We start from the raw sequence: 21,918 nt of genomic DNA on the forward strand, positions 1-21,918 counted from the left end.
GGAGGGGTGTAGTGCCTGGGGGGGTTCCCACGGGTGTAGCCCCTCGGGGGTGGGGTGTAGGGCCTGGGGGTGCAGCCCCTTGGGAGGGGGGGGCTCAGGGGTGTGGGGGCCCCTGGGGATCTCTGTAGGCTTTGGGGTGTTCAGGGTGGCCCTGTGGAAGGGGTTCCAAAGGGCAGGCGGTGGGTGGCTGTGGGTTGGGGGTTGAGCCCCATGCAGTGGGTCTCAGGGGGGTCCCCAAGTTAGCCATCTCAGGAGAGGGCCCCGCAAGGGGCAGTGGGGGGCTCGGCACCCCCAGGAGAAGGGGGGAGCGCAGCTGAGCCCCCCTGGGGAGCGAGCTTACCTCTCCGCTGAGAGGGGTGACGCACCGGGGCGCCCGCCGAGGAGCCCCCCGCTGCCCTCCTCCACGGGGGACGCGGCCCCCTCGCCCGGGGCTCGCGCCCCGTGCCTGTGGGTGAGGATGGCCTGGGCTCTGAAGCTGCCGCTGGCGGACGAGGTGATCGAGTCCGGGCTGGTGCAGGACTTCGACGCCAGCCTGTCGGGTATCGGCCAGGAGCTGGGCGCTGGGGCCTACAGCATGAGGTAGGTGGGCAGCTCCGGCCGCTCCGGCCACCTTACAGGGTCCATCCCGCACCGGGGAGAGGGGCTGGCCGTCCCGGGGGGCTCGGGGTGGGCTGAGGAGCCCCAAAATGCACCTAAAGATGGGGGACGGTTCAGGAGGGAGATGGGCGCTCGGCTCCGACACCGGGCCGTGGCCGCTTGAAGTCGGGATGGAGCCGCGGTTGCAAAGAGCCCATCGGCCGCTGGGCAGCCGTTTCGGGGAGTGGATGCGCTCGAGGTCGTGGGGCTGAGCAGCCCCTGCGCTGCTCTCAGTCTTTGGCCTCCTGATGTCCTCAAACTGCAGCTAAATCATCTCCCATGCTTCTCCTCCGCTGCTGGTTAGAAGAGCCTGTGGCTGGTTGCTTTGGTTTTATGCAGCATAACATAACAGCCCCAAGAGCAGCACTTTGCCATAATCAGTTGCCCTCCTGGAGGATCACTGGCATTTTTTTGGGGGGCAGACCAGCTCTGTCGTCCTGACTGAGCTAAACCAGGAGCACCGTTGAGGAGCAGGACCCGCGCAGGGTCAAATGCCCTGTCCATGAGTGCGGTGGTCGGGATCGGGACCTTGTAGCGTCGGATGCTCAACCCATATTGCACGAGTACGTGGCCCGTGTTCCGGAGACTGGTCACAGCTTGCTTCGCTGCTCTGCCCTCCGGACCCCAGCTCTGGCGTCCAGCCGCTCGGCCGAGCCTCCATTTGAGACCCGGTAACACCTCGTATCTGGCTGCGTGGGTTCTAACGGGGACGCGCAGCCTGCGGGTGAGGTGCTGGTGTGGACGGGGTCTGCCGAGCCGGACTGCGAGCGGCCCCGCGCTTCCCCGCTGCCGTCCTCGATGAATTAGCTCCGTCGTGGGCCGGTGCGGGCGCAGCGAGTTCTGCGAGAGAGCTGCCTTGGTGTAATTTGAGGGGAGAGCTTTGCTAGTTCAAAAGTGACTTCTGTTCCACTCGTTTTCATCCTGGGATCCCCCTCGGCTGGGAGCGAGGAGGGAGGACGATGTGGATCCCTCCCTGCGGACCCAAGGCGGGAGCTGGGCAAAGAGAGGCCTGGAGGTTGGGGCTGAGGTGAAGCCGTCCGGGAGGAGGATGCCAGAAGAGGACGCCTTCATGCGAGTCTGGGGCGTTCTGAGGGGGCTGCAATTGGAAACGGCAAAGTCAGAATTAAAAATGACCCGTCGGGTGATTGCTTACGGTACAACGGGCTGGAAAGTAGCTTCCCGCCCGCCGCCCCTTTGCAGGGGAAGCGGAGGAGCAGCTCTTCTCATCCAGCCTCCGTCTCTCCTTCCTTCCAGGGATGAGGAAAGCCAGTGCTTTCCCAAGGTTATCCCTGACCGCTGTTAGGATCTGTCACAGCCTTTGGGGTTTGTTTAACTGAAGTGCTTGGGGAAAAAACAGTCCCAAAGGTGTGTGAGCTCGGGGGGAGCTCAGGGGGGGCGCGTCCATCGCCTCTCCCGGCAGTAGCGACGCTGAGTGCTGTGACCGGTGGCTTTTCGGAGGAGAGATTCCTCCTTCGTTACCTTTGATGGGGAGGGAGGGAATGAGTTTCCAGTTTAACATGTGCGGGGCAGGTCCAGCTTTGCTCTGGGAGGTGGGTCATGAAGCTTTGAAGCTCCTTCTCCTCCCTTTCCCCGCTTTTTGGGTGAGGGGTCCTGTGCACAAACGCTCCCCTCGCAGGGCGAGCAAAGGCGTCGTGGGTGATCTTGATGTATAGAGTTGCCTCCGTCAAGCTAAAACCCGTTGGCCATGCATCAAAAGTTTTAATTGCGTGAGGAAACCTTCACTTAGCTCACAGCCTCGAAGCGTTTACACCCTTTGCCTGGCCCAGCCGGGCGCCGGTTTTCAGCGCCAGAGGTTTGAGCGGAGGTTTCCCGAGGCCGCGGCTCTGCGCGTCGCCGTGCCGCGCACCGACCCGGCTGCAAAGCTTTTCCACGCCGGTATTACCGGTGCCAAAGGGGCTTTGAGCTGCGTGTCAGCGACGCGGTGGCTGCGCCGCTGCTCTGAGCCCGACCTGCTGCCGAGCTGCGCTCTGCGGGGCTCGCTCGGCCGTCTGAAACCCGACTCTCTTTTTCGGAGACTTTTCTTGACCTACGGCGCCCGTAAATAGAGCGTGTGCCCCCGTAGGTGAGCGCGCCGACCTTCCTGTCCTGACATCTGACATTTTCTCTCAGTGTCGCGGGAAGGGGGGGGAAAGGTTTCAACAGGCACCTCGGATTTTGAGCGTGTTTGTGCCTTTTCTGTGCTTGCCTTGGGGGGGTTTTCCTCTTTCATCCCTTCTCCCTATGGAAGAGGCACGTTACTACCTTGGGAGCGAGCGCTGGTAGGTGGCGGCGGGAGGTTGTCGCGTGGCTGGAAGCTTCTTCTCGTTTGAGTTGCACGGTGGGATTGTGCGTTGCATTTGCTGACGAACCTGAATTCTTGGTGTTACTGTTTTTCCCTGGAATTGGGTTTTTTAGGAGAGCAGAGGTGGCTTTGGAGGCGATAATCGGGCACTGGCTGACTGCCTCCATCCGCAGAGTTTCTCTGTGATTATTCTTTTCCCCCTCTTTTCCAGGAGATTCCCTCCCACCCCAGAGCCAGACGCCTTAAGTGAAGTGTCTTCCCCCAAAAGCATGTTCAGTTGTACAGTGAAATGTTTTTTTTTTAAAGGGAGGTGTGTTCCCAGGAGTTGCAGGAACTCGTCCAGGTGCCTTTGGAGTCGGCAGGACCACGCACGGGTTTGTCTAAAGAAAAGCCCGCTGATGGCTGCTCGGTTTGGCCGCGCTGGGGCTGCTCGTGGGACGTCGGTACCTGAAGGACTCGCAGCTCCCCAAAACAACCGCTCTTGAACCTGGCGATTTGGTGGGAGACTAACAGGAGGCCAAATAACAAATTCACGGCCCTCTGTGCCGCCGTGAATCGCCTCGCAGGTCGCGGCTGCGGCGTTTTGCTGCCTTTGCAGGTGGCTGAGGTTGTCCCTCACCCGGAGGCACCGTGAAGACGCCAGGCCAGGAGCTGCCGAGCTTTCCCTTGCTGTTTTATAACCACGTCATCTCTATAAATATTTCTCTTTTTTTTTATTGCACCCTGCGATGCGTAAAGCTGACCCTCTTCCCTGGGCCCTATAGCGGCGTGTGAGCAACCAGAGGTCCCAGCTGAGGGGCTCTCGGCAAAACCCGCGGCCGCTGCGATGGCGAAGGATCGCTCCCTGCAGGCAGGGGTGTCGTGGCAACGCTCTAGCGCTGGATTTGGGGAGGTTTGGCGGGGATGGCTCGGCCGCTCCTCTCGGCAGGCCTCCGAGCGGTGTTAGTGGCCGCGTGGAGCTTCCTGGAGCCCTGAGAAGCAGGCTGTGATATTGCAGCAGCCGGCTGTGCTGCGTGATGTGGATCCCGCATCGCGTGGGGGCTCCGCGCGAGCGAAAGCGGGGGCGATGGCAGCGTGCCGGCGCTCCACGCGGGGAGGTCGCAGTCGAGCTTTGCTCTTCCTCACCCAGGCTGTTTTTATGTGAGGCAAAGCGAAAGAAAGAGCAAAAACCGGGGTCTCCCGAGGCCACGGAAGTGGGGCTGAAGCATTGCTGTGTCAAAGCCCGCGAGGAAAACAAGCGCTCGTGCGTGCAGGAGAAGCGCATCCTGCATTCCTCCGGCTGCCGGGTGAATTTGTGCAGGGCGTAGCCTTTAAATGAATTTTCCTGTCCATCTGGGTGCAGCAGGTTAGCACTGGTATTCCCCGTCCTCGTGCCTTCTTACAGGGCTCGGTAACATCCGTGCTTCGTCCTGCCTCGGCAGCCTGCTTGGGCGAGACGTCCTTCTGCGGGAGGAAACGCCGTTCCTCTGCGAGCGAGATGGAGCTGCAGGGAGGTTCATCCTCCGGGTCGTGTCGTTTGCCTAACTGTACCCACGCCTTGATGCCTCATCGGTGCTGAGACCAGGGCGTCTGCACGGCTCCGTAATGTCTGATAAGTTGGGATGTGGGCAGGGAAGGGCCCTCCTGCTCGGGTTTGGGCAGCAGCGGTGGGTGTCACTTGCACAGCGCTGGAAGAAGGGTGGATATTTGGCCTCTGGAGACCAAAGGGTTAAAGCCCTGTTAGGGTGGGAGCTGGTATTTGGCCAGATAAGTCCAGTTTTTCCTTGGGAAAGGTTTTTAATGTTCAACTAAAGGATAAAACAAGCTGATTTAACTCCTTCCTTACGCTTGCAGCCCAAAGCTGTAACAGGAGGGGCAGACGACCTGACTCTTCATCGGCGCTTAGCGCTTCACTCCTGCCCTTCGAAGGGACCTGAGCGGCTCTGCCCCGCGCCGCGTTTCACCTGGGGCGGTGGGATGGTGCTGGGTGGCCCTGGCAGCCGATCCTCGGCTCTGCGGTCGTGTCTGTGCTCAAACGCGTCTGCCCAGGCTCTGCTTTTCCTCCGGGCTCTGCTCCTGTGGGTGGGTGGGAGGATGTTCTGGTTTATGCACAACAGAGTAATTGCTCTTGGCCATTGTTATGGCTCGAAACAACTGCTGGGAGTCCGCTTCTGAAACAATTTCTATTAAATACGCGTCCGTATGCTCTGGGGTATCGCTGATGGTTTTTAAAGTAACATTATTCAGCAAGTTCTTGTTGCCACGTGGCCTTTTTGAGTATGGAAGTGTCCGTGTTTGCAGGGGAGCAGAGGCAGCGAGCTTTTTGCCTAGTTGCAATGACCTGGAGACATCCTTCTCTTGGGAAACGTTGGTAGCACGGGGCTCGAACGCCCTGGCTTTTCCGAGCCAACGCCAAGAGCGGCGTGACAGCATCCAGAGGATGAGCGCGAGCTCGTGCCAGCTGGAGCAGCTCCGTGCTGCTCCGTGGCATGGTGCAGAGCTCCCACATAACTCATCTCCTACAACCGGATAGCCAGGAGGGTGCTTGGCCTGCTGCAGGGTAATGGTTCGTGGTGAAGCCGTCCCGCTGGCTCCCCAGGGCGGTTCCTCCTGTCATTAAACATAGGCTGGGCAGGAGCTGTGGTGGCTTTCGGTAAAAGCCCGACCCGTAAGGGAGAAACCAGGTGCCTGCGGTTGCCTCAGAAGCCCAGGTCTGGTTTCTCCCATGTCCCGTGGCGTGGGGACGCGCGGCGCGGGCTGTGCCGCCGGCGACATGCAGCGTCTTCTGACCTCCGCGGGCTTCCCAAGCTCTTGGTTTGGGTCAGGGCTGGCTGGTTGTGTGGTGGCACAAAGGGTTCTTGGGTCTGGGGGCTTGTCGATGGGTTTGGGGAAAGCTGGGGGGCGCCTCCTGCTGCCTTCGTGCCAGAAGGGCTCTTCCTGTGTCGGGGCCCGCAGGATCTGCTCCACCGAGACGCTCGTGTGTGTCGTGTGGTTACGGCTGCAGGAGGGAGGGTTTGGTGCTCTGACCATGCGTCCCCCTGGTCCGATGTGCCCCGAGGTCTCTGCCTCCGCGCTGGCTGACACCCCTGTTCGCTGGGGGGCTTCTCTAAGCGCAGAGGAGGCGACGGTGAAAAAATTGGCGACCTTGACCTGAGCAAGGCTTCAGGTTCCTGCCAAGCCTCTCCTGGAGGGTAAAGGAGCTCCTGGCCGCTCTGCTTGGAGCAGGGGGAAGGGTATGGGGCTGCTTTGCTGGCGGAGGTGAGCGGGCTGGGACCACGAGGAAGAGGACGGGCGTTTCTCGGCGCGACACGGACGCCATCCTGCGTGCGTCTGTCTCTGCAGCAGCTCTGCGCTGATGCGCAAGCAGCGCAGGAGTTGTGCCGTCGGAGGAGCCGGGCTTCGGTCTGACACGCAAACTCTTGTCTCAGCTTTGAAGCAAGAAATGTGTGGGGTTTGGGTGGACAGGGAGGCTAATTTGAGAAAAGCTTTAGCAAGAGCAGGTGTCAGGTCGTCTTCTCAGACTACTCAGTCTGCTTTAATGCTCCTTTGCAGTTCTGCAGAGAGATGTCGGGGTATGTGGGTTTTTTAACTAAAAAAAGCTCAGAGCTCTCCCTAGGAGGAGGAACCAAATACCAGATGCATCATTTCTCTGGAGCTGGAGCTGAAATGAATCTGTCTGACAAATCTCTTTGCAGCGACGTCCTTGCCCTCCCCATCTTCAAGCAGGAAGAATCGAGTTTGCCTCCTGAAAACGAGAACAAAATTCTGCCTTTCCAGTACGTGCTGTGTGCCGCCACGTCCCCCGCCGTCAAGCTCCACGACGAAACACTCACCTATCTCAACCAAGGTGAGAGAAGCCCCCTGCCCTCCGCGGGCTGTGCGCCCCTCGGGTAAACACCCTGCAAAATAAAACTCTGCCTTTGGGAATGGAAAGGACCTCAGTGGTAAACCCCAGATTGCTCCATCTCTTTCGCCCTGCTGCCTGCCCTCTGGTTACGGTGGTGAATCGCCTGTAGGATTTAACCTAACTAAAATCTGCGCGCCGTAAGGTGGTTAACTGGTGTTAACCGGGGTGCTCTGCGGCGGGTGCGTTTTACAGGTTCAGGGTGTACCCGCTGCTTTCAAGTAGAACTGGAAGATCAGGGTTGGCGACCGATGTCAGATGAAGCTTGTGTAATCCATTTTTCCCCTGTTCTTGGTCTTGGGTTAATAAGGGTAATTCCTGGAAAGTACTGCTGCAGGAAGGGGAGGATTATCTGTTCCTGGAGGGGGGGTTAGAGCCGAGGCTCTAATGGCTCATGCTCATACGACGCCCCACTGAAATGTGACGAGAAGATCCAGTGGCACATCTAGTGTGGCAGAAGAGATGTCAAAACGCCAGAGGAGGGGCGGCGGCCAAGGTCCATCCCCGACTAACCGCGAGGTGCCCCGCTCGTCTTTCCCTCAGGGCAGTCCTATGAAATCCGGATGCTGGACAACAGGAAAATCGGGGAGCTGCCGGAGATAAATGGGAAACTGGTAAAGGTAAGCGGAGAGTGTGGGTGGCGCGTCCGGCTGGAGCCATCCCCTGCCGCAGGCAGCGGCGAGCGAGGTCTCAGCCTGCGTTCCTGCAGCGGCCTCTGACAGCGTGTGTGGGACAGCACTGGCTTGGCTGGCTGTTGTTTTCCCTTTCCCCTTCTCCCACCTCGTCACAGAATCACAGAATCGTTAAGGTTGAAAAAGACCTCTTGGATCATCAAGTTCAACCCCAGCCCAACACCCCCAGGTCTCCTAAACCATGTCCCCAGGGGCCACGGCTACACGTTGTTTGAACCCCCCCAGGGACGGGGACTCCCCCACCTCTCTGGGCAGCCTGTGCCAGGGCCTGACCGCTCTGGCAGGGAAGGCATTTCCCTCATCTCCAACCTAAACCTCCCCTGACGCAGCTTGAGGCCGTTCCCTCTCGCCCTGTCACCAGTAACTTGGGAGCAGAGACCAACCCCCCCCTCACTCCAGCCCCTCTCAGGCAGCTGCAGAGAGCGAGAAGGGCTCCCCTCAGCCTGGAGCATTGCCTGGGGTTGGTGTGACCCAAGGGCAGGACCCAGCACTGGGCCTTGTTAAACCTCACACAGCTGAGCTCGGCCCATGGATCCAGCCTGTCCTGGTCCCTCTGCAGAGCCTTCCTGCCCTCGAGCAGATCGACACCCCCACCCAGCTCGGTGTCATCTGCAAACGCCCTGAGGGCGCACTCGATCCGCTCGCCCAGATCATTGGTGAAGCCATTAAACACGACTGGCCCCAGCACCGAGCCCTGGGGAACCCCGCTTGTCGAGACAGCCTGGCTGGTGGCGCCCAACCCGCCTCGTGGGCCCTGGGGTCAAGCCAAGAGGCAGTTGCTGATCACTTAGAGTTCGGGAAGGATAAGCTGCCACCTTCACGCTTCTGTCCCACGTGTCCTCCTGGGCTTTCTTTTCTTGGTTTGGCCTCCCCACCAGCCTCCAGGCCCCTCTGTAACCGGGAGATGTCTTGTAGCTTGAAGGCTCTCAGGTTCCCTGGGGCAGCTCCAGGCACTGATTGTTTCTCCCCTCTAGAGCATATTCCGGGTGGTGTTTCATGACCGGCGGCTGCAGTACACGGAGCATCAGCAGCTGGAGGGCTGGCGGTGGAACAGGCCTGGGGACAGGATACTGGACATAGGTGAGTCCCCGTGGCAGCACCCAGGCTGGGGCTGGAGCAGGTGTGGGTGCCTGAAGCGCCTCCGGCCGGGCTCCCGGTCCCTTGACTTCAAGGGACAAAGTGCTGTCACGATTCTGCACTTTGGGAGACGTGGTTGGTTCTTCCGTATGTTCCCCGTGAATCTCTTCCCCCTACTGCAATCGCAGCGTGTTCCCCACATGTGCCCCTGCAGATATCCCGATGTCCGTGGGCATCATTGACCCTAGAGCAAACCCAACCCAGCTCAATACAGTGGAGTTTCTATGGGATCCTTCCAAGAGGACTTCGGTGTTTATCCAGGTAAAAGAGGAGAAGTGAGGAAACTCCTGTTGCAGGGGCCTAGGGGAAAAAAATAAGAGCTTTCCAAGGGGGAAAGAGATGCCTTTTTGGCTCAGAGCAGTGAAATAGCAGCCGGATGCCACAGTGGTGGAAGGATGTCAGCTAAAATACACCCTACCTCCTGCCCTAAGCAACGCAAGGGAGCAGCAGTTCACGCACTAGCGAGGCACAGGCGCAGTTGACCACCAATAAGTTGTTTTACACATTTCTGCGGTCGTTTAGGTCCCGCTGCTTTTGTGATTCAGGTCTCCGCCTTGCTTAGAGGCTTTTGCGCATCTCGCCAGCCTCTTGGAAGTCTGGCGCGCCCACCTAGAATCACAGGCCGCAGCGTGTGGAGGCTGGTGCAGCCGAACCCTCTGCCCTGCTGATCCGAACCCTCTGCCCTGCTGATCCGGGGCTTCCTTGTTAACGTTAAGAGGTTGCAAAACGTGCTTAAAGAATGTGGCTCTGCCTCGGCTGCAGCATCCCCTTAACTCCTTAATGCAGGGGGTCCTTGGCGCGGTCCCATCCCACCTCTGTATTTCGCCCTTCTCACCGGGCCGCCCTTCACGCGAGCGCTGTCCTGGCTCCCGCGAGGGGAATGGGAAGGCTGTGGTCAGTCAAACACGGCGGAATTACTAACCGCAGGACGCCTTGCCTTCCCCCAGGTCCACTGTATCAGCACGGAGTTCACCATGCGGAAGCATGGAGGCGAGAAGGGGGTACCCTTTCGGGTCCAGATAGACACGTTTAAGGAGAACGAGAACGGGGAGTACACGGAGCACCTGCACTCTGCCAGCTGCCAGATCAAGGTCTTCAAGGTACCTCGGCCCGTTGGTGTCCTTTCCCCGCTAGGAAACAAACTGGGAGTCGGTCCCAATTCACACTGCAGCCCCAGTGAACGTCTCGGGTGCAGGACTGTGGCCAGGCTTGTCTGCGAAAGGGCCTCTCTTCCTGCGTTGCCGTTCTCTCCCTGGTTCCACTGTCGATCGAGTCTGGGTGCCGATGAGGCTACAGAACGAGTAGGCCAAGAGCAACGCACAGGGAGAACTTGAAACCTCCCACCTTTAGTCTTGAGTCTTATCAGCCTGGGAGATCCTCCAAGGAGCTTCGGCGTCTGCCTAAACTCCTCACTTCATTACCTGCATCTGAGGGTCCGTCCGCATCCAGCCTCTCCGGCGGCGCAGGCGTCTGGTCCCTGTTGGAAATTGTTTGCAGAAAAAGCCACGACCTGGCGGTGGCAGCCACGGCACCGCGATGGCGTGGGTGGCCGAGAAGGGGCGCGCGCGCAGCAGCGCCCAGGTGTTGTCCCGCGGGGGCGGCTGCGCAGGGAAGAAGCGGGGGCACGCCGTGCCCGCGCTGTCTGGTACACTGAGGTTGCCTCCGTTACCCCATCGTCCCAGCAACGCCACGCGATATCTTTGCCGGGGCTTCTCTGTCCTCCTCCCTTCGGGGGGCACTTGGCACGCGGCGGGGTCGGTCGCGTGGCCGGGGCGCCTGCGCCGCTTTGCGGTTGTGCGGTGAAGCTGCCGCGTGATATCGGGCAGCGTGTCCCGCTGCCGCTTGGCATCTTTCCCCTTCTCTCTCTTCTCTTTTGCCTGTTTGGGTTATAGCGTTTCAAGGCAAGGGGTGTGATTTGTTAGGGTTTGTTTGAGCTCTGGCTGGTATCTCGATGCAAACAGTCTAAGCGGATGGCTGCGGAGTCGGGAGGGGACAAGGCTGGTCGCAAACAAGACCTGGAGGGTAGTGAGAGCGCAAGGTGCCTGCCACTGTGTTTCTAATGAGCTTCAGCTCTTCGGGCCAGGGGCTGGGGTGGGTGTTTTTTGGCTCTGTTGACCTTGAGCCGGGAAGAGCCAAAGCAGCGAAGCTGTGGCTTCAGGGTACGGTCGCCCTGCAGAGGGGGATGGTCTCTGATGGTCTCAGCCTTCCCTCCCGCTCGGCTGATGCAGCCGCTCCCTGGGTTGGGGTGCTGCTTGGGCAGCAGGCTCAACGCCGGGTGCTGGTGTTGCCCTGTGCCTGTGCGAGACCCATTCGCCGTGGGGTGCCCTTTGTCTCTGGGTTAACGTGATTGAGGCTCCTGCCCTGCTCTTCCTGTCTCCCCTCTGCCCCTCAAAAGCTGGGAGCATTTCGGTGCTTTCAAAACAGCTGCTGAGGGCGCCTTACCCACGCTCGTCGGCGCCTGGAGCGCAGATCCCTTCTAGCTGCCAGAAGCAGCAGCGCTGACCGCGGGAAGATAAGAGCAACCATTAGACTGTCATGGCAGGAACTGGCTGGCCAAGCCACAGCCAAGCAGCTCCGCCTCGCCTCACTCGGAGCGTGGCGGTGCCACGTTCGGGTCTCTGTTTTGCTGTCCAGAGAAGAAATTTGGAGCGGGAAGGCTGTGGTACTGTATTTGCAGTCCTAAAGCTTCCGCGCCGGTGCTATGGATGCCGCTGATCCAGGCGGGAGGCGTCTGCATGTCGGCAGGCAGCTGTGTTGGCTCACCAAGGCCAAATTCCTTTCCCTTGGGAGTGCTGGCGGGGGAGCCAAGGCAGAGCCCGTGCACAGCCAAGTTTTAGGGGAAATTCTTTAGGCTTCTGCCCAGGAGAGCACCGGGATAGCTTTGGTGGTTATAATGGCGCTGTCTTACTTGCTGCTTTCCCCAGGGCTTTGAGCATTTGATAAAGCAGCAAGTAAAATCATCTTAATCTTGCATATGAGAAAGCGCACGGGTTTTCAAGGTCGTGGCAAAGGCAAGGACATAACTGAGCGCTCTCGTGTCTGGTGCGGTTTGTGCCGCTGAAATGCCGCCTCTCGAAGCGGGTGGTGAGGGTGCAGAAGGCGCAGCTCAGATACTTGACACCAGAAACTGGCCTTTGTCCCCTTAGAGCCAACAAGTTTCTTCTGAAAAATATTTCACCTCCTTGTGCGGATGTTCCGGGCCCCGTTTTAGGGGCGTGGGTAGATGAGGATATTGGGGTTGTTACCAAAGTGATATTGTCACCGTAGTTAATTCTCTGTGCAGACAGTCCCAGCCGCTTCCTTTTCCCTCTGTAAAGCAACAAGTGGGTGAGTAGAAGGATGAGTTACTTTTTCTGGTCCTTGCATTTCTTGCACATCTCTCCAGCTGCCGCCCTGCCACACTGCTGCTCTAACAGGAGTATCTCCCTTCCAGCCCAAAGGAGCCGATCGGAAGCAGAAGACGGACAGGGAGAAGATGGAGAAGCGAACACCTCATGAGAAAGAGAAATACCAGCCCTCCTACGAAACTACGATACTCACAGAGGTGGGGTGCTCTTTCATGGAGCGACTGGTGTCATTGTTTTAACGAAACCCGTTAAAGAGTCAGTGTTCTGCTGTGAAACGTTGGGCCAGGTTGTTTATAGCTGCAAGACAAAAGCAAGACGAGTTTTATAGGCAAAGATGTTTCTCACTAGACCTGAAAAAGGGCCCTAGTGCCTGGAAACGTGATGGTTTTTCCCCACTGTAATAGATCGTCTAATAAAAGATTTTTACCTCTCCCTGCAAGCTTCGCTTTGCCTCTGTGGCACCTGCGCACCGAGGTCGTGAGCGGGCAGAAAAACCCTGTCGTTTCCTCCCTGTGCTAGTGGAAAGTGTTGGTCTATTAAAAATCAGTCGTCTGAAGGGTCGGTGCTGAACAGCCCAGGGGAGGGAGCCCTCGCCCTGCGCCGGGTGAATCTGGGGACGGTCCTCCGTGCCCGACTCGGGCCGGACCCGCAGCGCGGCTGGCGGGCGCCGTGCGTGTCAGCCCAGTGCCAGAGCGGCGGTTTAGATCCCGGCTCTCCCTGTGTTTCAATTTTGTGACTTTTGGCCTTTGGAGATTAAGAATCGCTAAATCTGAGCTTTGTGACCAGCTGCAGTGAATTGCCGTGGCTTCTTTTAATCCCCTACTTCATTCTTGAATTCTGTTTCGGCAGCGGCCGCCGGTCAGCAAATAGCCGTTAACCCGTGCTGACCAGAGCAGATGCGCGCGCTCGTTCGCAGCGACGCCGTGACTCTTCTGGATTTTCCTTTCTAGTGTTCTCCCTGGCCGGAGATAACGTACGTCAATAACGCGCCATCCCCTGGCTTCAACAGCTCCCACAGCAGTTTTTCCATTGGCGAAGGGTAAGTCTGGAGGCGAGGCTGGCTGGCTACCGGTTTCTGCCCTGCACGAGAGACTGGCGTGTCTGAGCTGGCAGCCGGCACAAGGAGGGGCCTGGTCCCGAGGTGTGCGGCGGGGTGAAGCAGCCCAAGAGGCTGTGCCAGTGGGGGAAAGACAAATCAAAGCCCGTGACGCTGAGCGCTGTTACCTCTTGTGGCCTCAGCAAAGCTCGGCTCTTGCCTGAGGGAGCCCGTGTGCGTTCGAGCAGCGGTTCAGCTTCCAGCCCGCTTCACTCTGCCTTTCCCCGTCGTGTTAATGCTCCAACGGAGGCCGTTTGCTCTTGCAAAGCGTCGCACTGCGGCGACGACGGTGTTGCCGTGGCCACGCAGCTGTCCGTCCCCGTGTTTCGGTGCTCTGGGCTGTGGGATTTGGAGGGTGGTGGTTGCTGCCTGCCGCGATCCCGCGCCGGAAGGGGAAGAGCGGCGCTGACCTCGTGTTCTGCTCTGTCTGGCTCTTCTCCCCAACCTAGCAATGGCTCTCCGAACCATCAGCCCGAGCCACCCCCTCCGATCGCAGATGTAAGTCACACCTCAGAGCTTATGCTTGTGGTAAGGATGGTGCACAGGTCAGAAAACGGGATTTGGGGACGGAGCGGGGGTGCGTTCGTGGGTGGCTGTAGCTTGCTGGGGAAGAGGCTGCCCTAGTTTAACGTCTGTGGGGAGTTATAACTTCTTTTTTACTCCAGTTGCAAAAAGAGGTGATGGGGTGAAAAACGTCCGCTACAGTGATGCGGAGCTGTGAGCAAGCTTTGTGTAGCTCGCTGTGACCTTCGCTTACTGCCTTGATCTCCACTGTGCTTTCCCCTGTGCTTCCTTCCTCTTTCTCTGTCCCTCTGAAGCCTTTTTAAATCAAAACCCATCCGGGCTGCAGCCTTTCTTGCACGTGTGCTGCCAGCCTGGCTCGCATGGGTCTCGATTTAAGACTGCGATTACAAACGCTGGCTGAGCTGACCTGCGCTCGTTCCTCAGCGGAAGCGCCTCCGCATCACCTCTGAGGCGATGACCCTTCTCCTCTGTTGCAGAACCTCTTGCCCACCAGCACGCCCCAGGAGGCCCAGCAGTGGCTGCACCGAAACCGCTTCTCCACTTTTTCTCGGCTTTTCAGAAACTTCTCAGGTAGGTTGCGACGTCGTCCCTACCCGCATCCGTGTCCCTCCTCTGTGCCAAGGCTGCCTCTTGCTCCTGAGGCCGTCTTCGTGTTACCATTGGGAATATAAATGTTTTTAAAAATCTCGTATTTTGTGTAACACAATAAAACGTGGCTCCCCGAAAGCCGTGTTCTTCTTTTCTCACCTCGCTCTCAACTGGCACAGCAGTGGGGGCTGGGGTGGTTTCCCTTCCGAGAGCTCGCAGCACCCTCTGGTCTTAAAACAAGCTGAGAAATGCTGCTCTGGGGGAAAGCACTGTGTGTAAAGAAACGCTTCGCATTTATTTTTCCTCTCCTTCCCTGGTGATACGGCCTCCCTTATCCAGGGTCAGCGAGGCGCCGGGCAGCCGCCTGTAAATGATAATGCGGGACAGAGGCTTGTACCGAAACACGCTCTTGCAAAACCAGTCTGGAAAGAAAATCTTGCGAGCGTCCTTCTGGGGGAAGCAGGGGGAGGTCGTTAGCGAGGAGGCAGAAGCAGTTTGGGAATGGGGTTAGCTTTGCGAGCGGGAGGAGGGGGAGCTGGCACAGCGGTGGTGCCCGGAGCCCCCCCACTCCCCCCATCCTGGATGTTTTGGGCTGGATTGTGTGACTTTTTCTCCTTTTGATTTTTAAAACTGTAGGTGCAGACTTACTGAAGCTGACCAGAGAAGATGTTATCCAGATCTGCGGCCCTGCAGATGGCATCAGGCTCTTCAACGCGTTGAAAGGACGGTATGTTGTTTGCTTAAAAGCTGACTGTAGGCGGTAGGTAAATTGTATTTGGTTTAGCCCGATTGCTTGGCTCTTTCTATGGGAGAGAAGAGAGTTTCATTAACCTTCCTGAACCTCTTTCAGTCAAATTTGATAACTTAGCCAGCACGGTAACCGCTCCAGAGACAATCTGGGGAAGAAAATCCATGTGGGAGAGAAGTGTTAGAAGCGACCTTACTCTTTGAGAGTCAGAGAACGAAGCCACAAGCCAGAAAGTCCCACCGATACTCTGCTTGTTTCCTCCGTCCTCCAAACCGCCTCTCAGCGGAATTACCTTCCCAGAAAGGGAATAGTCCTTTGCCCCTTTCCCTGAGGAAGCAGGGACTGGTGTTTTACTGACCTCCTGTCTGAGCTGGAGCGTTTCAGAAGGCGCCGCTGCAGCCGGAGGGGCACAGGGTGGGCAGCGTCCTGCAGGGGGGGTCCGGGGAGGCATCAGTGCGGGTCTCCGATAATGCACGGGTGGGAGCGATCTGGGGGTTAATGTACTGCCTCCGACAGCGGGGAAACGGGGTCGCGCTGTGCTGGGGAGAAGGGCGCGAAGGACGGGAGATGCTGCCGGCTTTTCACAGAATCACGGAATCCCAGGTGGGAAGGGACCTCAGGGATCATCTAGTCCAACCTCTCTAGGAAGAGCGCAGTCTAGATAAGACGGCCCAGTACCCTGCCCAGACAGCTCTTGAAGGTGCCCAACGAGGCCGAGTCAGCCACTTCCCTGGGGAGATTACTCCAATGGTGACTGTCCTCACTGTGAAACACTTCCCTCTCGTGTCCAATCGGCATCTCCCCAAGAGCAACTTGTGTCCATCCCCCTTGTCCTCTCCATGGGACTCCGTGTGAAAAGGGAGTCTCCGTCTTCTCTGTAGCTGCCCCTTAAGTGCTGGTACATGGGGATGAGATCCCCTCTGAGCTTCCTTTTCTCAAGGCTGAACAAACCCAGCTCTCCCAGCCTATCCTTGTATGGCAGCTGCCCAGTCCTGTGATCATCCTGGTGGCCCTTCTCTGGGCCCCTTCCAGCCTGGCCACATCCTTTTTGTACAGCGGGGACCAGAACTGCACACAGAGTTCCAGGTGTGGCCTGACCAGCGCTGAGCAGAGCGGGATAATGACTTCTTTCTCTCTGCTGGCGATGCCCTTTTTGATGCAGCCCAGCATCCCGTTGGCCTTCTTGGCCGCAGCAGCCACTGTTCCCTCATGTTGAGGCTCCCGTCCACCAGGACCCCCAGGGCCCTTTCCACAGAGCTGCCCTCCAGCCAGGTGGATCCCAGCCTGTGCTGCACTCCCGGATTGTGTTTTCCCAGGTGCATGATCTTACACTCCTCCTTGCTGAACTTCATAAGGTTCCTGCTGGCCCACTCTTCCAGCCTACCCAGACCTCCCTGCAGAGCAGCTCTCCCTTCTGGAGCGTCTACTTCCCCACTCAACTTGGTGTCATCCGCAAACTTCATCAGGCTACACTGGATCCCGTTATCCAGATCACTCAGGAAGATATTGAATAACATTGGGCCCAATATCGATCCCTGGGGGGCCCCACTAGTGGCAGGTCACCACTTGGAAAAGGAGCTATTTACCAGCACCCTTTGGGTGCGGCCTGTCAGCCAGGTCCCCACCCACTGCACAGACCCCTTGTCTGGGCCTTAACGCTTTAATTTCTCCGGGAGGAGACTGGGGGGGACCATATCAAACGCCTTGGAGAAGTCCAGGCAGACAATGTCCACCGCCTGCCCCATGTCAACCAGGCAAGACACTTTGTCATAGAAGGCCACCAGGTTTGTCAAGCACGATCTGCCTTTAGCGAAGCCGTGTTGGCTTTTCCCAATCACGTGCTTCATTTGGCTTGTGACGGCCCTCAAGTCAACTGCAGAATGAGACTCTGAAGGGGAAGGAGCCTGTGTGGTACCAGCAGAGCTCGGTCTGAACCATGACTGCTCCGTCCTTGGGAGTGAGCCGTCCGATTTAGCTGCTCAGTAGCCAGCTGGCACCGTGTCCCCATGCTGGCTTCGTCCCTTCTCGCAAAAACCTTTGTTGCATCAGCAAGGAGGGGACAGCCACGATGGTTTTGCTTTGAGATGAGTTTGTCGATCTCCTCTTTTCCTTTTGAGGATAGAGGGGAGGGAAAAGCGCTGGTGAAGTGTCGAGACCTGGACGTGTCCTTGAGCAAGTCCGATGGCGTTCACTCGCTGCTCTGTCTGCAGGATGGTGCGGCCCAGACTGACCATCTACGTGTGTCAGGAGTCCCAGCAGCTGAGGGACCTCCAGCAGAAACACGAGGACGGCGACACAGTAACCAGTACTTTTTTTGGTAAGGGCTTCGAAGCCCGGCTGGGGGCACACGGGCTTGGGTTGCCGCTGACAGGGTGAGAGGGAAAATCACAGCCGGGGGGTTCAGCAAACAGAAATGGGGTGGGGGCCGTTTCCAGCCCTGCCGCTGCTGCCCACGGGCGCTCAGCACCAGTTGCCTCTGGGCCCCTCATCCCCACGCCGCTGCCCTGTGGGTTTTGGGCTGGCGAAAGGCCCCTCTCGCAGCCACTCGTGTTACCGGAGCCCGCGCAGCAGCTCGGAGAGGGTCTGTGGCTTTCATTTTCGGCTGCTGTCGTTCTTACCTCTTTGCTGCCAGGAGGCAGCGAGCTCGCGGGCGAGCTCACCTGCGACCTCACCCAGGCTCGTACGCAGGCCGGGGGGTCCTGCACGCCCCCCTTCGCCAAGGGCGCCAGAAGATGGCGGCGAACCCTTTTCCCTGCCCTGGTCCTACCCGGCTGGTTTTTCTCCTTGCCCACCAAATGGGTGGCTGCAGAATCCGCCGGCACGTTGCCTGCTCTGAGCTGACAAATGATAGCTCCTGTGAGAATCCAGCATTGCCCAGACAACAATGAGTGACCTACATTTGTGGAGCAGCCAGGCGCTGGTTTATCCACCTCCGTGACTGGAGCGGCAAGCGCAAAAGCAAACAGCTCCTCCTTTCCTTGCCCTGCTCCGATTCGGATCCTCTCGCTTCCCCCCAGGACCTGCCTCGTGGGAGTGGAGGAACAAGGGGGGGCTCTGGGGAGGTGCTGGGGCGGTGTTTCCATCCTGCTGGGATTGAAAACCGCCAGGAATGGTACACAACGCTGCTCGGCAGGTGCTAGTCGAAACAGAAGCTTTTTGGGGCAAGGACTGCATAAGTAAATAGAGAGCAAACGCTGCAGGACGTTGATGACAGCCGAGTTACTGCGGCGCCGATGCTTCTGTAGCTCAGGGCACGCCGCAGCGGCGTAGCAAGAGCAGGCACCGGAGACGCGCTGCAGTCGCGTGTAGATTTAGCAGCTTGAGCTTGAAAAGACGACAGCCGCGCGAGTCGGGCGCGGCAGGGCGGGTGTTTAACCTGCTGGAAAGCAACTCTCGGTAGGTGAGCCGCGCGCGGTCCCTCCCCAGCGGAGCTGTGACGCTCCCGGGCAGAGCGCGGCCTGTTTGCGGCGCTCCTGGAAGCACCCGCTCCCTGGGTCGGCGGCGTGGCGGTGGCTGAAGCCTCTCTGCACCCACGGTGTAGACGTCGGGGCTGCGCTGGGCGCCGAGCTGTAACAGCGCCTCTCCTCGCAGTGTACCATGCGATTTATCTGGAGGAGCTGACGGCGGTGGAGCTGACAGAAAAGCTGGCCCAGCTCTTCAGCATCTCTTCCCAACAGATCAGCCAGATTTACAAGCAGGGTCCGACGGGGATACACGTGCTGATCAGCGATGAGGTAACAGCCCCTGGGTGCTCCTTATTTTCGATCTCTTGCGCTGGGTTGCTTCAGCCGGTTCGTGTCTGTGCTCTGAGCTCCGCTGTGGGGGTTGCGCAGGACCCCGGGGAACGGGTCCCCCGGGCAGGTCTTGAGGAAGGGCCCCGCTCGGTCGCCTCCGGTTTCCAAAGGGTCGGAGCTAATCGCTGAAGCCTGCAGAGCCAAGGATGCTGGCGCCTGGGGTCGCTGCCCTGCTGCTGGGATGCCTCACTTAAACCCGTGAGGTTTACCAGGCGTGGATGGCTCTCCCTGAGGTAGTCCAGCCTGCCTGCACACCCTCCTTCGTGCCTGGCTGCCTCTAGCTTTGCTGTAAAAACAGGGAGGGGAGTGGCTGCAGGAGGACTTCAGACCTGCATCCCAGAATCCGATGGTTTCTCTCTCAGCTGGCTGGTTCGGGCCTTCGGTTCTGGAGAGCTGGAGGAAGGAATAAATATTTATGGCTGGTGCCTTTCCTACCTCGCAGAGCACTAAGCTCCTGCCTGAGCAGCTTCTAGACCTTTCAGTACTCGAAATCTATGCCCGCCGCCGAATGGCAGAAGGCAAAGCCTTTGCTCAGGGCTGTGAAGCGCTTCGGCCGTGTTTAAACGCAGCCTCAGACTAAGCTGGCTTTTGTGGCTCCTTTCAGATGATACAGAACTTCCAAGACGAATCCTGTTTCGTTCTGGACACCATGAAAGGTGCGTTAACGCCCGGGCTCCGTCTTGTATTTCCCTTCCGTACTTCTTGGGGAGCTCTTGTGTCGGATCCGCTCAAAACCCAGCGGATTCCTTTGCTGTTGCGGGCGGCTCACGAGCTTTGCTTCTTTTGCAGCTGAAACCAATGATAGCTACCACATCATCTTAAAATAGGAGGGGACGGCGTGCGGAACACCCGCGATCCTCTCGTCGCGCACGAAGACCCTTCACTTCCAGCACAAGGACACGAGCAGAGATCTGCAAACTCCTGGGCACCCCCTGGAAAGACCCCGAGCTGTTGGTTACTCGGGTTTCTTTCTCGCGGGGCACCTCCTTGCTCTGACGGCATCTAAACAGCCCTTGATGGTAACGTGCTGCTTAATCGCTGGAGCTCCGAGGCTTGAAGTCACCGGCTCTGGCGTAGCTCTCGGTAGAAACTTGCCATTGGGACCCAAGACCTGCGTGAGGGCGTTTTTGGTGGCGGGCGTGCTCTGCTTTTTGAGAGGCTCCTGTGACGCTCGCAGACTGGCAAGAGAACGTGAATTAAACCGGCCCAACAAAGCCAACCGGCCCTCGGGCACGTGCTGAGCTGAGCAGGTCTCAAATACGCTACGTACTGTGCTGATGGAGTGGTAGGCTAGGGCCGGGAGGGATTTTCTTAAAAAGATTTTTGTTAAGCTTTCATTTAATATTACAACGCATCTGTTAGACAAAGGTGGTGACTTTGTTTCTCTCCACCCACCCTGAAAGCGGCGTTGGCTCTGTGTGTGTGCGGGTGTGGTTGTGGTGCCGTCCTTCCCCCCTCCCTGCGAGCGCGAGGTCGTCAGGAACTTTATTATACAGATTTAGTTGTATAAAGCTGGAGCAACACGTGGAGTGAAGCAGAGCTGGATAAAGAAATAGCTAACTAGCGTGGTCTGTGGGATTCTTTTCTGCATGTTTTAGGGAAGAAAAAAAAGATGTAGCTATCTCTGCTGAAAATATTGAGCGATGTCTGCCTGCTGCCTCCTCTTCTGCCCCTGCATCGCCCCGCCCAGCCTCCGTAGCCGCCCCAGCGCCGGTGTTAGACCTGTGTGCACCGAGGAGGAGGTGGACGGCAAGTTCAAAGGGTTTTTGAAAGCCCTCGGACTTGATGGTGACAAAAGCGCTTCTGTGCAGGTATCCAAGACAGCAGTGAAGTCTCCGAGGCGAAGGATCTGCCCTGCCCTGCAGGTGGTAGATCCTATTCCCTGTCCATAAGATCCCCCGGTACAGATGCCCGGGGTAACGCCTGCCTCGAAGCATCAGCACTACCCAAGGGTGTTCTGAGCCAAAAAATAGGGGTAAAATTACAGTGTAAAGCAGGGCTCTTAATTTTAAATAAGGCTGCGACAAGCTCCAGCCCCAGGCAGGTGCTGAGGTCCTGGCTCAGGCCGGGGAGGGCCCGGGGCGGGAGTGAAGGCACCAGCGGATGCGACAATCGCGACAGCCACATCCCTGCTGCTAAAATACCGGCTGCTCTTCTGTGTTTGTAAGCCATAAACGATTCTCTTCCCACCTTTCTCGGCCCCTGTCTTCTTCTTGGCGACGCAATCGAGATAGGTAGCACAAATCAGAACAGGTTCAATCAAACCAAGCTCCTGTGGCCGCTGCTTGTGTCTCCGGCCTGGTGCGAAGGGCCCGGTAGCGGCCCCATCTCCCTCCGTCGCGTTACGCTGCTCAGTGCACGCTCGCTCCGGCGCCGGAGGCAGGACGTAGGTCGGCAGCCCCCCAAAACCATTGTTCAGGGCAGCGGCAGCTCCCCCTCGCCCCCGAAATTGCCTCTCAGCTGCATCCAGGGCTTGGGTAGCGTCAGGGTTGGCGAGGAACCGGAGGAGCCAGAGGCTGATCCTGGGAACGGCTCCGAGACAGCTCGCTTCCCTACCCCTGTGGCAGGGATGTGAGCACGCCCTGAACCTCTGCGGGTCCTGCCCTGAGCCGCCAAAGCCGCATAAATCAGTCAAGATGCCAAGAAAAGGCATTAAAAAAAAATTGAATGATTTTGCTCGCTTCTCGCTGTGACTGCTGGGGAGCGGCTGGGCTGCGAGCTCCGCAGCCGGGGGTGCTCGTCTTCAGCCTTTTTGTCCGTGTTTTGGTACCTCCGGGGACTGGGAAGATGCATATTTTAATGCTGGGTTTTTTTCCACTGGTACACAAGGAGCGCGACGGACCCTGGACGGTAGCGACGCGGGCTCGGCGAACTTGTGGCGGTGTTGCTGGGTGCCCGTGGCTCATTTTAATCCGTCGGACGAGGAAAATGCCGGCACAGTGATTTGTCGGATGTGGTGGTTCCAGAAGGAGAACGAAAGACCCCAGATGGTCGGGATGGCAACGGGCCAGTCCTTCCTCCGGGCCCGGTGGCAACACGGGGGGAGACGAAGGGGTCGGTGTGGGGGGAGCAAAGAGGGTTTTTAATCCTATAACTTGACCTGCTTGTTAGTTAATTACTCGGCTAATCCGTAACGCGGGGGGAAGCGCTGCGGCCGCTCGCTGAGCCTC

At 58.3% G+C, this 21,918-nt stretch overlaps 1 protein-coding gene across 2 annotated transcripts; it reads left to right on the top strand.

Moving 5' to 3' along the window:
- The first annotated feature begins 139 nt into the window (after positions 1 to 139).
- Positions 140 to 20,941, top strand: TFCP2 (transcription factor CP2). Of its 2 annotated transcripts, none has more exons than XM_064474206.1 (15): positions 140 to 579; positions 6,613 to 6,764; positions 7,365 to 7,441; positions 8,488 to 8,593; positions 8,805 to 8,911; positions 9,598 to 9,750; positions 12,084 to 12,194; positions 12,948 to 13,036; positions 13,543 to 13,621; positions 14,095 to 14,188; positions 14,843 to 14,933; positions 17,165 to 17,271; positions 18,546 to 18,688; positions 19,353 to 19,404; positions 19,538 to 20,941. In XM_064474206.1, the coding sequence occupies exons 1-15, from the start codon at positions 458 to 460 to the stop codon at positions 19,573 to 19,575; spliced, it is 1,521 nt and encodes a 506-aa protein (XP_064330276.1). In that variant the 5' UTR covers positions 140 to 457; the 3' UTR covers positions 19,576 to 20,941. The 2 variants fall into 2 exon arrangements, with proteins under 2 accessions (XP_064330276.1, XP_064330277.1); XM_064474207.1 differs by having other exon boundaries at positions 13,543 to 13,591.
- Positions 20,942 to 21,918: the final 977 nt, after the last annotated feature.

The sequence above is a fragment of the Phalacrocorax carbo genome, chromosome 27 (assembly GCF_963921805.1).
Source record: "Phalacrocorax carbo chromosome 27, bPhaCar2.1, whole genome shotgun sequence".
NCBI classification, from domain to species: domain Eukaryota; kingdom Metazoa; phylum Chordata; class Aves; order Suliformes; family Phalacrocoracidae; genus Phalacrocorax; species Phalacrocorax carbo.